We start from the raw sequence: 17365 nt of genomic DNA, 5'->3' as shown, positions 1-17365 counted from the left end.
CAAAGCAGCTCTGCCATTTGACACTCCCACCTGCAGTGTGTGAGAATTGCAATTTCTCCACATACTCATCAGCACTTGTTATTGTCTTTTATTTTAGCCATCCTAAGGGGGATGAAGTGGTACCTCACTGTGGTTTTGATTTGAGCTCCCCTATTAACTAATGGTGTTGAGCATGAGATGCCAACTTTTAGATCATCTTTTCTGCCCACCTGAACTGTTGTGTTCCCACCAGAAAGTCTCTCCTGGGTTCCCATTCATCTCTGCCTGGTGTTAGTGGTCATTTTGGCCTCTTGGATGCTGATTGATACCTTCTTAGTCCAGTGCTTGGGGCAGGCTTTTGGGCAGGTTCCAGGCAACTACATCTGAGATGAAAGGCACGGGTTCTTTCTGTGCGCAGGTTTGATATTATTCTGGATGCTGCCACATCCGTCCCTAGGCTTGCCAAACTGCTGGGACAAAGCCATCCTCTCCCCTGGGTACCTCAGTGAGCAGGATTAGAAGTTCTTGAGCTGGAAACAGTCTCACCCATCCTTGCAACAAGACAAGATAAGAACACCTCACCTCCTCCCTGCCAGATTGGGGAGAATCTGTAATGTATTCCTTTAAAATCTCCGTAGGAAGAAATTCCACTGGCCTCCTTTACTACCGGCTGGTGTTTTAGCAGCCTTCTGTGTTAGAAAAATTCTTTGCTCTGACCCACCTCCCTCCTTCTGCAGCACATGCCAGTTTCCCCTTGTGCTTTTCTTTCTCAGAGGGTGTGGGAGACAGCTGCCCCCTAGGAGGGGCTTCAACCTCTGGTCAGACAAAACCTCTGCGGCTGGAGAAGCCCTCACGTGAGGAAGTCCAGACCAAGCCAGGCCCTCCAGGGACTTGAAAGACTGAATGACCTTGTCCCTTGGCTGTTGCCTGGGTAGTCTGCTTTGAAAAAGAGACCTTCTGACAGGCTCCAGGTTGTGTGTTTATCCTGAGGCTGGGCCATTCCAAACGCATGTTTCAGAGTTTAGAGGTTGCGTCCAGCCAGCATGGTGGGTGGTAATCAAATGCAGGTGGACACCATCTGGCCGGGCCTGTCCCTCCCAGCTAACCCAGTGAGGGCTGGCCTGCCCACCACAGAGCTGGCCCAGAAAGTACCCCGCATGGAGGCAGATGGTGGACATGTGCACGTGCGCGTATGCACACTCATACATGCATGTGTGTTTGTGCACAGCCTCCTTAGAGCAGCGGTGCTGCTTGGTTACATATGATTTCTCTCTGCATCTGACAGTTCTCCCCATCGCGCAATTTGAGGAATATGTTCTTTTTGTCTGTTTCTCAAGTTTTTGTGGTTAGAAATCATGTATTTTTCTTGGCCCGAGATGAAAGCCCTGGATAATGGTCTAATACATTTTACAAAGCTGCTTCTAATTGGAGGCTGCTTGAAATCTTCCCTTTGGCCTAGTGACCCATCTCCTTCGATGGAGTTTTAACTCTGAGTCAGTGTTGCATTACCTCGGATTTTCACACTCCTCTCAAGCCTGCAGCCCCGGGGAGGTGGCTCTTCTGGCCTCAGCTGGCTTAGCTATTCCCTCAGCCCCCCTGCATTGAATTGCCCCCCAGTATGACAGTTCAGTAAGGGAAGAAAATAGCTTACACTGTGTCTTGCCAAACAACTTCTTCTCATCTGGTCTCTGAAATTCTAGTTGTATACCCTCAAAAATGGATTCTGCCTCCCACATTGCTAGATACCTAGAGGAAATGCAAACCATAGACACCTCCTTTAAATATAATTAGGCACCAGCATGATGACTTTATTCGTTTTCAGTCCTTTGGAGAACGTAGCTTCTCAGAGGTTATCTCTCCACTGCAGTAAGTACAGGAGGGCTGAGCTCACCCAGGCACACAGGCAAGATTAGGACCGATGTCTGAGGTTCAGAGACTTTGGAATCTTTTTCTGTCCAATCTCCTGGCCTGGCCTCTTAAGGGTGATGAGGAGCATGATGAAGGAAAGATGCCATGTGGAATTTCAGGGTTGGGCATCATCATCCCTTCGAAACTCTCACCTCTGACTCCCTGTTCTGGGAGCTTGGCAAGGAGGTGTTGGCTGTCATCTTAGTTTATGATTTGTATTTGTATGCTGAGGAGTTTACATGTGTATAATCATTGTGGCTCATGTTTGTACAAGATATAATTACTGAAAATTATATCATGAACATATTTTAACTTTTAACCCTTCCCATGCTGGCAAACCTCCTGAGCTCTCAGGAAATCCTCCCTGGATGCTTCCCTCCCATAAGGGGGCATGTCACCCCCCCACCCAGCACTTGCTTTCTCATCCACATCATTTTCCTCTCTGGCAGAAGTCCATAGTCCATTTCAGGGACTTCCCTGAAGACTGGGAGCACCTGAGTGTTTCCTAGTGGTCAGAGGCAGGCATTCCTCCCTCGCCTCATCATCACCATGATGAGTGTGGCCATAGGGGCAGTAACTGTCATCATTCTTGGCCACCTGGGGTGAGAAGGGGGCACAAATCTGTGCTTCCCTAGCGTTCCAGTGATTGAAGAGTACCCATGGGTCACCAAGTTTCAGGAAGAGCACATGCCAATTGATGAGCACGTGTAGGATGCCGGGTTTCAGGAAGAATACAGGCCCTCCCAGTATTTGGAATCTGCCTTGGGACCTGTCCACAAATGCTGAGTTTGGAGACCAGCCAGCCCAGCCCAAGGATTGTACTCTTGTGGGGCAGGGTGAAGGTGGGAGTGGAGAAAGGGTCTAGTCCTCACAGAGCATACAACAGGACTTGCGGCAAACTAAGTAGGTGCTTATTAACAGCTTGAAGGAATAAGGAGTGTGAATAAGGAAGATTTTCAGTAATGGAACCTTAATCACCCAGAGGAATGTTCCAGAGCCACAAAATGTGGAACTCATAATTTAGAGTGCCACCAGGGGAATTTGATTGGCTGGGCCAAGGTCATACCCATGTATCGTGGCTGGCAGGAGCGCAAGACTAGTATTGTGGCTCCTTATAGGCTATTGAGAGAGATTCTTCTGATTAAGGGTTTTGGATGCTGAGGCCACCAAAAATAGGGGAGAACTTTAATTGGACTTTAAAAGCAGTGTTTTCCTAAGGTAGTTGAACTAAAAACATTTGTTTTTTATTCCTTCCAGATTTACAGGAACAGACGGGCCTAGTGGTTTTGGCTTTGAATTGACATTTCGTCTGAAGAGAGAAACAGGGGAGTCTGCCCCCCCAACCTGGCCAGCAGAGCTAATGCAGGGCTTGGCCAGATACGTGTTCCAGTCAGGTAAGAATGCCAAGAGCTGGCTGGCGCGGGGGTCCTTATGCCATGAGCCTGGTTGGCTTTGGGAACTCATAGGCATATTTTGATAGCTGTGGAGTGACCTTTCCTGGGAGTACTGTACCCCATTTGTACCATGACAGTGACTTGTTCTGCTTGATGTTTTCTGGGTGGGAATCTACCTGGGCCAGGGAAGAGAAGGTTATGCCACTGTGACCTCGAACAGCCACTGTTCTGACACCCTCAGCCCTTGCTGCAGACTGCCAGCCATATTTCAGATTCCCCGCGAGCCAAAGGCCAACTCAGCATGGAGCTCATCAGCTCTGTCTGTCCCATTTCCCATAATTAGTATGGTCCTTGCTCCCTGCTGCCAGTGGCCTAGCCATCTCTATTTCTGGGGTCCCAAGTGCATGTGTTAATCTTGGTTAAGCCTTGGGTGTGGCAGAGAGAGAGAGAAAAAATTGCTGGGAGTTTGATCCCTCACAGTGTGAGGGGGAAGCTGGAATCAGGCAGGACCTTGACAGTCAGAAAAATTTGATTCATGTGATTCAAGTGGCCTCCAGGGGATGGTCTGTGCTCCTGGTGCCCCTCTGGAGACTGCTAACATGGCAACCGAAGTGGGGACTTTGTGTTGGGACCTTGGTCTCCGGCTCTTAGCTCATCCTGCCTATGGTCCTCCAGTGGGAGAAAATGTTAGAGCAAAATTTAAAACCTTTTGTGGAAGGTTTCATATCATCTGGATGTTTCTGTGTGGCTAATTAATTACTCAGAAACATTTCCCACATAGCCTCAGATTTTGTTTTTTTGGTTTGCTAAGTAGCCTTCAGATGAAGGCCAAGACAGTTTTATCCAACTCTTTTGCTCTTTGACTGCCATAAATGAATGTGGATCCCCTGCGTCAGAAGCTCCTGGAGAGCTTGTTATAAGTCCACATTCCTGGGCCCCACAGGAGACCTCTGACTCAGAATCTTTTAGGGGTGTTGTTCCCAGATGCTTCTGGTAGAGACTAAATTTGAGGAACCATAGATCTGACAGTGACTTTCTTTCCTCAGCCTTCAAGTGGGTTATAAATTGGGGGTGCAATAGATTCTCTAGGTTGAACTCATTTGTCCTCATTCTGGAGCCCTGGGGTCAGTTGTTGGCAGGGTGGCTATCACATAATGGGAGTGATCCTTAACTACTATCTACCATTTTGTGTTCTATGGAGTAGTCCCCTTTGGGAGACTACAGTGGGTCCTTTCTAAGCAAGGGTTCCCAAACCTCGCTGCTCATGAGATCCTCTAGGGAGTTTGTCCCAACCCCCCTGCATGGCTGTGATTCATTTGGTCAGAGGTGAGACAGAGGCATCTGTTTCTTAATCAGCTTCCCCGGGATTCTAAGGCAGTTGGTCTGGAGATGATGTTTGTGTTCTAAAGGATTGTTGACCAGGAAGAAGTCCTGTTCACAGGGGCAGGGGAAGCAGGCTGCCTGAAGCAGTGGCCCGTGGGATTTGGTACTGTACTGTCCTAATGTGGTTTGCAGAATTTTTTAAAATTGTGCCAGGAGTCTCTTGCCTGAACCCTTTGTGTCTTCCCTCTTTCCCTTCTTGGGATGCCTGAAGCTGACTCTGATAAAGAACTGTCTTTGGAAAAACAGACTTTTCTTGATGGAGAATTTGATCTGCTGTAGGAAAGGGGGCTATAAAGACTAGCCAACCTCTTGCTTGTATAGATAGGTAACTCCTAGCCCACTGCTTAAGCCAGTGCATTTATATGTTTGTTTCCACTTAATGTACTTGCTCAGATGGATAGAGATCAGAGAAATGTGAAAACAGGTGTTATGAATCACTGTCAGGAGGAGTCAAGCAGATGAGCTTCTGAAATAGTTCTGATATTAAAGTTCTGAAGTAATAGTGCAAGTAAGTGGAAAAATAAGATTTAACTTGCAGCAGTTCATTTCACCCACACAGTAAACATCACTAGTGACTGTTTTGCACCACAAATGTGATCATCGATTCAGGCAGATTATCAACATATGCTGAAACCATTGGTTAAAAAGATTGTCAGGTAACAAGATAAGATGTTCAGAGGGACTCAAACCCCTCCACAGATTACTTATTTGTTACTGAGAAAAATTCCATTACAATGACAGGATTTGGGTGGACATCACCTTAACCAAATGATCAAACATAGCAACACCAGTAATGGGACAACTTATTACTATGTGTGGCAGTATGCAGTATAACACATCAACTGGGTAGCACTTTTCCAAAAATGTTTCACCTGCATTGAATCATGAGCAAACAGTCAAACAAATCTAGATGGTAGGACATTTTATAAGAAAACTTTCTGGACTCTTCAAAAATGTCAATGCTGTGAAAGATCTGCAAGGGCAAGGGGCATGGGCTCTACTAGATTACAGAACACATGACAGTTTTTTTTTTTTTAAAGCTTTTTATTTTATTTTATTTATTTATTTGAAAGAGAGAGAATGAGAGATAGAGAGCACGAGAGGGAAGAGGGTCAGGGGGAGAAGCAGACTCCCTGTTGAGCAGGGAGCCCGATGCGGGACTCGATCCCGGGACTCCAGGATCATGACCTGAGCCGAAGGCAGTCGCTTAACCAACTGAGCCACCCAGGCGCCCCACATGACAGTTTAAATGCACTTGTGATCCTTGATTGGATCCTGAGTTGGAAAAAAAAAAGGTCATTTTTAGGGCAATTGGAAAAAATATATAGATTGTATATTAGACAATAGGACTGTACAACTGAAATTCCTTGGGTGCAATATGATGTAATGGTTATATAGGATAAGGTGCTTGTTCTTAGGAGATAAAAGCTGAAGTGTTTATGAATAAAATGACATGATTTCTGCAACTTAATTTTCAAATGATTAGGCAAAAAAATAAAGTGTGTGGAGAGAAGAGAGAAGAGAAAGCAAATGTGGCAAAATGTTAACAATTCTGGTGAATCTAGGTGAAGGGCATATGGGTATTTTTGTACCAACCTTCTAACTTTTCTATGTGACTGAAATTTTTTTAAATAAAAAGTCGTGGCTATTTCTTGAGTGTAGCCTGGCCGGCTATCTCCACAGTCCCTTCTGCACCAATGGCCCCGTCTATGGTGCCTTTAATGTGCCTTCAGATCACGTCAGGCAATGCACGCCTTCAGGAGGATGGCTACCCTCCTGAAAGTATACTACTTGGTTTTCTGTTTTCCAGATTTTCTGTAATATGATCATACTATTTAAGTAATAGCTAAAATAAATCTACCTGAAATGCTTTTTGGAACAGGGCACAATAAATTATTAATTTATTATATTTTATTAATGTATGATATATATTATATTTATAATGCTTTTTGGAACAGGAACAATAAATTATTAATAAATAATGGGGAAATGGTTTTATTTATTTATTTATTTTAAAGATTTCATTTATTTGACAGAGAGATAGAGAGCACAAGTAGGCAGAGCGGCAGGCAGAGGGAGAGAGAGAAGCAGGCTCCCCACTGAGCAGGGAGCCTGACATGGGACTCAATCCCAGGACCCTGGGATCATGACCTGAGCCGAAGGCAGACGCTTAACTGACTGAGCCACCCAGGTGCCCTGGGAAAATGATTTTAAAAAGTATATGGTAACTGATACAAGAGAGGAGGCCATGGCTGTGGGCCTAAATGGTGAAGACAAGGGCTCACGTTTAGTAGTGTGTTCCATGCTCCAGCCACAATCACAAGTGCTCATTTAATATATAGCAAAGCCCTATGAGTTAGACACCATGTTATGCCGGCTTTACAGTTGCAGAGAGCAAGTCAGTATGGAAAGTTGAAGCATCACATGTCCCAGATCACACATCTAGGACGTGCAAAGCAAGATTTGAACCAGGCAAGTTAGTTCTTTCTGCCGTTCTCCTAACCATGATGCTACGTTGCCTATAGCTCACCAATATCTGGGCTGCTGGCTGTCTCAGGCCGGACAGTGGGTTTGGAGAATCCTCCATATGGATGACTCCACTGCTTCATATGGCCTGTGAGCTCCATCATGTCTCACTCAGTCACTCAGGAACATTTGGAAAATAAAGGGGGCAGAAGCCATTCGTAATATTACCAAAATCCTTTTAAAAAAGACTTTATTATTTATTTATTTGAGAGAGAGAGCACAAGTGAGTGAGAGGGCAAGAGCAGGAGGAGAGAGAAGCAGGCTCCCTGCAGAGCAGGAAGCCCAATGCTGAGCTCTCTCCCAGGACTCCAGGATCATGACCTGAGCTGAAGGCAGATGCTTAACCAACTGAGCCACCCAGGCACCCCTGGTCCTTTAATTTTTTCTTCATGAAAATATGTATATAAAAAGTACAGCTTGATGACTTTTCACAAACTGAGCACACCCATATAACTAGCACCCAAATCAAAGAACAGGCTAGTTCTCCAGAATCCTCCCTTGTGCCCACTTGTAATCACCATCCCTTGTTCTTTCCTTTTCTTTCTTTTTTTTTTTTTTCCACTTCGCTGCATTGTACAGGTCCTGAGCACCATATGCCTGAACTTGTTGGTACTAAGCTAAGTAGCCCCCATTTCCGCTCCTCTCCTCTCTACTGTTCACCATCCTGTGCACGACTGCCAGGTCCGGGGGGGCAGCCTAGTATGACGGTGAAGAGCATGGCCCCCTGACCCAGACTGCCTTCATTCTTAGCTCTGCCTCCTGACTTTGGGTAATGTAACCCATTTACTTATCTAGAAAGCAGAGATAATAATAGTAACTACATACGAAGTTTTTGAGGAGATGAAATGAGCTAATACTTCTAAAGCACTTAGAACAATGCCTGATATATAGTAAGAACTAGGTAAGTATTATCTGCAATTATTATTATTACTTAGTCTTTAAAAACTATATGGATGGAGAAGGTGAGTACCTTGGTCCTTTTTTGTAATGACAATAAAGATGCCATCTAACAGCAAAGCCCTTTTAGGAAGGAAATGCCTTGCTAGTCCCTGAACCAGATGTTTGCCTCAGCTGATACGATATTTGGTGCCATTATCTTCCTCCACACAGAAAATCAATAATAATGATACAAATAAAATCACCTTGTCTTCATCACATTATGCAACCAAAAAACAAATTCAGTTCAAGTATGGCTCCTTGATTTATGTGGTTGACAGTCCTGTAAAGTCTTACACAGATCAACCCATATTCGAAATGCAATAGAGCCCATGCAGTTTAGTGGGACCTTGTAGTAATTCCTTTTATTAGGTGCAAAATCTTTTTAAAGAGTGAATAATTGCCCGTACTGTAACTGTTTTGTAAGAGTAAGTTTAGGCCTTTCAGGATTTCTCAGAGCGTGGCACACTCTTCTGATGCTGCAGAGAACCTCCCTTGTGATGTGTAGGCCTTGCTGTGGCCTGAGTGGCCATCCTCTGCAAGGGTTACACGTATGCTGTCCTACAGAACACATGTGTTTACATTTGATCTGCACACAGATAGACCTACATGTGTAACAGGCAGTATAATTCTGTTTGACTGTCTTGCCTCACCTGTGCTGCTACCTTAAACTTGGTGACTTTATGTGGAGCACCCCGCCCATTTGCCTGTGTGAACATGCTGAGCAGTGCCATCAAGTAAGTGGAATGCTGAAACCTGCTTTTCCAGGTCTAAGTAGCATCCACAGCCTTGGAAAAAGCATCAGGACAGTGGTAGGCAAGGGAAAGAGGGACAAGGCTCTGGGGAGTATGGTGGTGGGTGGCAGTGCACACACCCAGTTGTGGGGCCATGTGAGGCTGCCTCTGAAGCCTGCTCTGAAGAATGACTCAGAAGGGTCCTGTAACTTAGCCGGAGGACCGTTGGTTCATTTGCTCAGAGGTGGGACGTTGAGCTGTAGAGAAAAGGAAGTAGAAAAGAGAGAGGCCTGGGAAAGGAGACTATCCAGAGGAGGTGAAGGATTCAGGATATGGGGGTGGGGCAGGTTCGTGTTTATTTTAGTCAGGTCGCTTCTAGTTATAAGAAAATGACCGAATCAAACTTAATGGCTTTATGGCTCAGATAAATGGGTTGTCCAGGGTTTCAAGCATGTCTTGATCTGTATGTTCAAACAGCATCCTCAGGGCCCTGATTCATGTGTTGGTCTTGTACTACAGACTGACTCTCCCTACATGTCGGGAAAGATGAACACCACCAGTCAGTTCCTGGCTCTCTCAGTTTGTAGTCCCAGCAGGCAGGAGGCTTTTTTCTTCCCACATTCCTGCATCAGTCTTGGGGAGGGACTCAGATGAGTTCTGCCTGGGTCATGTGACCACCCTGGTTGGTGGTGGTAGTTGAGATGGAATACCAGGATTTATGTTTAACTTTCTCCCCTTTCCTCACTTCCAACCACATGGAGTGGGAAAGAAGTCTTCTAAAGCTAAGGGTAACTCCTGGCAGAAAAAGATTCGGTATAGTTCTGGGTAGGCAAAATCAGTTGCTCTCCTGAGGCCACGGGGCGTCTGTCACCTAGTAATCCTGGTGCGCAGTTATGCTCAGAAGTCAGATCAGTTGGAGTACACAGATGGAGCGGGCACCTCTTGTTCTGCCTTTTTGTATCTGTTGGGTGGTTTTGACTACAAATAATAGAACATCCTGACTGAAATGGCCTAACAGTAATGGCACTTGTCCTACATAGCAAGTCATCCGGAGGTGGGGCAGATCCAGGGTTGGTTGTCATCTGTTCAGTGAAGTTGTTTAGGACCTGAGTTCTTTCTGACTTCCTGCTCTGCCTTCCTCAGTGCTTTGGCTTGCCTTTTAGAACTGGTTCCCTCATGGTCCACAGATGGCTGCCACAATCCCTGGCATCCTGGATTCACACTTGACAGTCCACAGGCAGTAAAAGAGATACTTCTGTCCTGTGTCTCTTTTAAAGACCAATCAACACCTTCACAGAACCGCCCTCATTGATCACCCCTTGCATCTCATTGGCTAGAGTTATGTCAGGAAGGTGAGACAATCGTGTTGGTTTACTGATCAGCTGGGACGGGCCCTGGTTCCCTGAGGGGCACAGCCAAGGAAAGGCAGAGGAAGGAAGTTGGGGTTGTGTTAGTAAGGAGGGGGATGGCCCCAGCTGGGCAAAATAGTATCTGCGCTTCCACCCAAGAAGCCCTAGCCCTGCCTGGGATCAGAGGACCCTTGCATATTGATCTGGACATGGGGCCAGTAACAAAGCATCAAGTGGAAAGAGAACAGTCTAGCATGAGGACAGGGGAGCTTTCGTTTCACTTGCTACAGGAGATTTAGAATCAAATCCAGCTTCTGGCATGAATCATTTGGTAAGTCCTGCAGTATATACATCAGTAACTACCAGCAGACACTTCAACTTCTTTCCTTCCCACTTTGCAGCCAGTTCCTCTTACTTCCCATTCCCTTTTAATTTTATGATCAGCTTATTCCTTCTTCTCAGATTGCCAGTGACTGCTCCCCTGCCCCCCACTCTCTGGGTTTCATTAAAAAGAAACCATTCCCAACTCAGCAGGGCTTGATTTCTGAGCTGTGCTTTAGAATTCTGCTGGAGAGGCTGTCTGCTCCCCGTTCTGCCATTGGTAGGCCTTGACCACAAATTCCAAGGCAATTTCACTTGAGTTTTAGGAGAAACATGGCCCCCCAACCTTGTAACTGACACTGTGGAAATTCAAGTGCCTTGGCTTGCTGCTGTTTAATGGCAACCTCATGACATGTGCTGAGTCTGCTCAGTTTGTGATTCGGCCCAAGTAGGGAGACAGGGCAGCCCTGTGGAGTATCCTGAGCCATCAAAGCTTGCAGCTGGTTGAATGCTGTGGTATTGACAGACTAACGCCAACAGAGATTTTATTTTTTTACATTTTCTTTCCTTTTCCCACTTATAAAAGAAATACTTGCTCATTATAAAAACTGAAACACAGAAATTTATGACCCAGAAAGTGAAAATCCGTCATAACGCATCCCCCCACTGAGAAGACTTTGGTGTTCCTATTTCTAGATTTTCTTTTCAATGCATAAATCTGTATAGAATAATCATTACTTTATAAAAACGGAGCATGCTTTTCATAGTGTTGTTCAACTTGCTTTTTAAACTTAGTATCTTTTGGACATCTTCCCATGTTAGTATGTTCTTTCTAACTGGACTTTTTTATTATCTAGATACACTGTACTTTATTTAACTAGTCTCGCGTTGTTGGGCCTTTGGATGATTTCCAGTTTTTCCCTACCACAAACCTGCAGTGAGCATCCTTGAGTATGTGTGTCTTTGTACTCTTGCCTAAGAATTTCTGTGGGATGAATTCCTAGGAGTATGATTGCTAGGTTGGGTGAAATGAACATTTTACATGTCAATAGCCATTGAGACAAATGATTATATTATTAGAGTAATACTGTTGGGTGATCGGCCAGGAGATATTACCATTGTTCTCAACAAACAACAGAATGATTGTTATATAAAATTTTTATAATGACAAAGTACTCTCCTGAGTCCTTGAGAATTGGTCCCCTTTCTTAGGTTTTTGGCCTAAGAGAAATCTTTAATACATATTAAATGGCATACATTTCGGGTTAGGAAGAAACTAGGCCCCTATACAGTGTCTCATGAAGTTTATAGTTAGTGCAGGAACCCATCCATCATGCTTCCTGGCTCTGAAGTTGGAAGTGGTGAGGGACACAGCCTGCTGACTAAAGTCGGAGAGACTTTTCCAGGTATCGACAGCAGGTCAAATTTTATATAAGGAATGTCTTGTTTCTTTCTTTCTTTTTAAGAGGGGAGGAGGGGCAGAGGGAGATGGAGAGAGAGAATCTTAAGCAGGCTCCATGCCCAGCCGCAGAGCCCGATGCGGGGCTCGATCTCACAACCCTGAGATTAGGACTTCAGCCAAAATCAAGAGTCAGACACTCAACTGACTGAGCCACCCAGGTGCTCCTATATAAGGAATGTCAATGAATTGTGGCATTTTCTTGAGTTTTGCCTCCTTCTACCTTTTCTAAAGTTAAAATTATACTTGCAATTCCGTCTTTTCCTATTGAGGCCCTTTTTTTTTTTCACTTTTTTTTAAAGATTTTATTTATTTATTTGACAGAGACACAGCGAGAGAGGGAACACAAGCAGTGGGGAGTGGGAGAGGGAGAAGCAGGCTTCCCGTGGAGCAGGGAGCCTGATGGGGGGCTCGATCCCAGGACCCTGGGATCATGACCTGAGCCGAAGGCCGATGCTTAACGACTGAGCCACCCAGGCGCCTCTTCACTTGTTTTTTTTTTATTTAATTTTATTTCGTTATGTTATGTTAGTCACCATACATTACATCATTAGTTTTTTATTTCATTTGTTTTTTTTTTTTTATAATTAAAAGTAAGTGAATAGAACAGTAGCTGTTAAGCTCCAAGCTATCCTAGGCACTTTCATTCTCTTATTAAACCTCCACAGTAGGTGGCCTGATGAGGAAAATACTAGCATTGCCTCTTTTCAGATGGGGAAATGGACTCAGAGAGGTGGTAGGCCTTGCAGAATTTCCTGCAACTGGTGAGTAGCAGGAGCAAGCCTCCAGGGACACCCTAACCAGCACTGGTTTGCATGCTATAGCCTCTTGAGCCTCCAAGGATCCATTTTAAATGAGGAGAAGACTAGGAGGAAAGGAGCTATTTTTCATTAGTTGTATTTTTTTTTTTTAATTTAAGGGCCTGCTACATGCCAAGGACTGTAGGACTGTGCCAGATGCTGAGGAAGCCATGTGGAACAGATAGGGTCCCTGCCTTTAGGCATTGGAGAGAGACCCTGAAAACACAGAAATATTTGATTCCATAAGGTCGCTGAAAGGGAAAGATCAAGGTGCTCCAAAGAATAAGGTGGTGGACTCATTTTATTTTAAAGATTTTGTTTATGTATTTGACAGAGAGAGACACAGTGAGGGAGGGAGGGAACACAAGCAGGGGGAGTGGGAGAGGGAGAAGCAGGCTTCCCACGGAGTGGGGAGCCAGATGCGGGGCTCGATCCCAGGACTCTGGGATCATGACCTGAGCCGAAGGCAGATGCTTAACAACTGAGCCACCCAGGCGCCCCTGGTGGACTCATTTTAGATTGTAGAGTCAGGCAAGGATGGGACTGAAGCAAAAAAGTGAGGAGAAGCATTTTTTGCAGAGAGAACATCATATGTAGGCGCCGAGGAGGGGAAGAGCTGGAGGAATTTGAGGATCTGGAAGAAGGTTCCTGTGCCTGGAGGAGCCAGGAGGCTGACCAGGCATGGGGAAGTACTGGGCCTTGCACTTGCATGCACTCAAAGTCGTGATGCTGAGTGACTTTGATTCGAAGGGCAGTGGAAAGCATTTGAAGGAGGAAGGTGAAATGACCGTTCTGGGGAATGAAACCCCCCCCTTTCTTTTAATTAAGACGTGATTGGATCCGAGGTGTTGGAGACTTTCTGCCTGATTTTGAGAGTGGCTCTTTCCCAGGAAGGTGCTAGGGCCCCTGCAGCATTTGGAGTCCCAGATTCTTCTCAATCCTGCCATGCTAACCCTTGGGGCCTTAACTTAGTATAATCCTGCCCCCAGCCTGCCTCTTCTAAGGCTCTCCAGCCTAGGGAGGGGCCCTCATCTCTGTTGGGGGTGTTAGCAGCCTCTGCATACCTATGCCCCACAGCATACCACAGGGCTCTTTCCAGATCCAGGAGGCAGATCAGGCTTTGCTTCCTCACCTCTGCTCTGCAGGTGAGTGAAGGACGTCAGGAAGATTGAGTGAGGAGCTTAGAGCATGTCCCCAGGTGTGAGATATTGCTAGGCTGCAGTTCAGCTCCTCAGCAGCAGCTTACCTGTTTCTTTCTGGAGGTCCCAAATGGATGTGATCTTAATATCTTTGCCTCGAGTAAAGTTTTCTGAAAGGAGACGCTCCATCATTGCCAGTGAGAGCGGTCGAGGTCTCTCGTTTCCTGGTTTGGATAAGCTGCCCATTGCCCCAGTCAGCTAACTGAAGCCAAATGGAACTGCCTGGTTATATTAATATCATTTTTCTTCCTCATACTCATTTTAATTTTCTTGACGTTTTCTTTCCTTCAGCCTGATTTATCCTCTTTTCTGGTTGCTATGGTCTGTAAAATATTTTCCCTTTCATCTGTTAGTAATACTGACCAACCAAAAGGCAAAACAATCCTTGATTTTTCTGCAATTTCCCAATATTTTAGATTAATAGTTGAAAGATACTCCACTGGAAAAAAAAAAAAACAAAAACAGGCCAGCCCCTCAGAAATGAGATTATGCCCTAAAATTTAAGTGGTTTGCATGTAAATTATAGTCTATCCAGTATTAAATTTAGGTGTTTCTAGGGAAGACTCAGGTTGGCAAAGTACAGCCTGCAGGCCAAATCCTGATGGCCACCTGTTTTTGTAAATAAAATTTTATTGGAACACAGCCATGCCCACTACCCACTATCTATGGCATTTTTTGTACAACAGCAGAATTGAGTAGTTCATAACAGATACTATGTGGCCCTCAAAGCATAAAATATTTGCTATCTGGCCTTCTACTGAAAAACCTCTGACTTAGTATTTTCCACTTCTGAATAACTACCTACGTGGAGAGGTGGCCATCTTTAAATCTCAGCGATATATCCAGATACCCTGTGGAATGCCTTAGCTGGGGCCCATGCCCCCGCCCATGACTGAAGGATCACAGTACCTAGAGGTTTGTTGAGGAGGGGTGAATGCATTTCCTGCTGAGTTGCTGCGTGATTTGAGGCAAATTCCTTTAGCTTACATGGGTCTGTATCTTACTTGGAGAACCACATGAAATGCTTTGAGGTTCTTAGTAGAAAACGGTTATTGGAGGGGCGTCTCTCTGGCTCAGTCGGTAGAGCATGTGACTCCTGATCTTGGGGTTCACGTTGGGTGTAGAGATTACTTAAAAATAAAAATCTCTAGGGATGGAGCCCCACGGCGGGCTCCCTGATCAGTGGAGAGCCTGCTTCTCCCTCTCCCTCTGCCTACTGCTCTGCTTACTTGTGCTATCTCTCTGTCAAAAAAAAAACAAAAAAACAAAAAAACAAAAAAAATCTCTAAAAAACCAAAAAAAAAAAAGAAAAAAGAAAAGCGTTATTCAATACAGGCATTAAGCTAGGATAATTCACCCTCAGACTAGTTCTCACATCTCTGGCCCCCTGTGGAGTGTTAATTGGTTGGCTCTGAGCAAAATGTGGCTCCTCTGTCTCTAGCACCTGCATTTCAGGGGTGCTCCCTGCAGGGGGCAGTGTCAGCCTCTGGCAAGCTGGAGAGTTAGGTGTAGACTCAGGACCTCTGCAGGAGGTAAAGCCCTTTGGTACCCTAATGGCTCATGATGGAATGTTCAATGAAGGAGGCTGGAGAATAGCATGGAAGGGAGCAGGAGCTCAGGAGGCAGGTTGCGTATCTCTAAGACTTGGTTATTTCATCTATGAAATGAGTAATAGTGATATCTACTTCCTAATATATTTAATGCCCCTAGTACAGTAGCTGACATAATACATGAAAGCAATTAATATCATTTATGTTGTCGTTTAAGAAGCATATTGCAAGGGCCGCCTGGGTGGCTCAGTCATTAAGCATCTGCCTTCAGCTCAGGTCATGATCCCAGGGTCCTGGGTTTGAGCCCCGCATCGGGCTCCCTGCTTGGCGGGAAGCCTGCTTCTCCCCCCACACTCCCCCCTGCTTGTGTTCCCTCTCTCGCTGTGTCTCTGTTAAATAAATAAATAAAATCTTTAAAAAAAAAAGCATATTGAAGAGCATATTGCAAGAAAAAAAGGAAACAGGCTTAAAAGGAAAAAAAGAAGCATATTACAACACTGTATAGAGTTGGGTCCTGATCCTGTTACTAATATATACACGTCCATGTAGATGACTGGAAGAGATAAGTGAAGATGTATCACAGAGGCCATTTTAGGATGATACAGTTATGAGTCATTGACATTTTCCTTTTGGGACGTTCCTGCCATTTTAGAATTTTCTGCACAGAGCATGGGTGTTATTATCAGAAAAGAACAACCAAAAGGATAACCACGAGTGAATTTTTTAAAGAACTGCCCAGAGGACAGGACAGTAAGCCCTGAGAAGCGGCCCCAGGCCAATACCACAGGACAAGTCACCACTTCAGGGTGTGCTCTCTGGTGTGGTTACCGGAACAGCTTTGAATACCATGCAGTGATCTGCCAATGCAAGGGGTTCTGCTTTCTTGCTCAGTTTCTTCATAGTGCTCTCAGTGGGAAATAAATGGCTTCCCTAAGCCAGACACAGCTCTGCTCTGGTTCTCCTGGTGCTGGGTCTCCACAGCCAGGCCTGTCTTCTTGCCTTGCAGGGCAGACAGGCTTGTTGTTTGATTTCTCTCCAGTACTCAGGGGCCAGGAGACCGGCCTGCCCCTCCCCGCAGAGTTCTGATGAGGTTCCAGCAGCATTTCTGACCCCTCACAGAGCCCCTTCTCCAGGAATATGACAATAGAAATTAGAACCAGGGGAGGAAAAGAGAAAGGAACTTGAGTGCTTTTCAAGAGGGATTGTAGCAAGCCCACGCAATGGGCGGTGGTTTGCTGGCATGCAGCAGGGGGCCTCTGAAATCGCAGTGGGTAGCCTTCCTCTGCCTTGTCCTGCTTGGGTCCATGGAAACTGCATCTAGGGGCACTGGCTCAGGGGAGGCCTCTCTGGGACAGGTTGCAACCCAGTGTCTATGCCTTCCTGAGCCCTAGCCCTAGCTCTAACAGTCTCTCTCTGGGTTCAAAGATTCAGAGAGAACAGGACACTTACCAGTTTCCTGGGCTGACTGGGCATGTCAGGGTCCCCACCCATATTGGCTAGCATGGTAACCTGAACACAGGAAGCCTTTGTCCTGTGCCTCTCTTCACTGGGCCACTCATCACACATACATTGTGTTCCATCCTGGCTGATGCACTTTTATTCCCCCAAACAAAAATAACTATTGTTTTTCCAGTTTAAAAAATGCTGTTAAAAAAAATCCAAGCAATGTTGAAAACATGAAAAAAGCTAGTCACAGGACAGTGGGTAGAGTGTATTTTTATTTTTAAAAAGTAAGAAAAAAGGATGAGTTTGATTATATATGCTTGAAATAAAATCTTGAAGAAGGCATGCCAAACATTAACAGTGGTTATATCTGAGAAGGGGGAC

The 17365-nt window shown here is 45.3% G+C and overlaps 1 protein-coding gene across 4 annotated transcripts in view; it reads left to right on the top strand.

The window, feature by feature from the left end:
- SUFU (SUFU negative regulator of hedgehog signaling) overlaps positions 1 to 17365 on the top strand; it is a 113375-nt gene that overhangs the window by 34037 nt on the left and 61973 nt on the right. For all 4 annotated transcript variants that reach the window (XM_073904262.1, XM_073904263.1, XM_025880384.2 and 1 more), the window contains exon 3: positions 3145 to 3281. In XM_073904262.1, the coding sequence (XP_073760363.1) occupies positions 3145 to 3281 (137 nt within the window). The remainder of the gene's footprint in view (positions 1 to 3144; positions 3282 to 17365) is intronic.

Source organism: Callorhinus ursinus, unplaced genomic scaffold (assembly GCF_003265705.2).
Source record: "Callorhinus ursinus isolate GAN/ISIS: 27379988/994484 unplaced genomic scaffold, GSC_fseal_2.0 scaffold20, whole genome shotgun sequence".
Lineage (NCBI taxonomy): Eukaryota > Metazoa > Chordata > Mammalia > Carnivora > Otariidae > Callorhinus > Callorhinus ursinus.
Note: the sequence above shows the minus strand (reverse complement) of the source record. Positions and strands in the feature narration are given on the sequence as shown.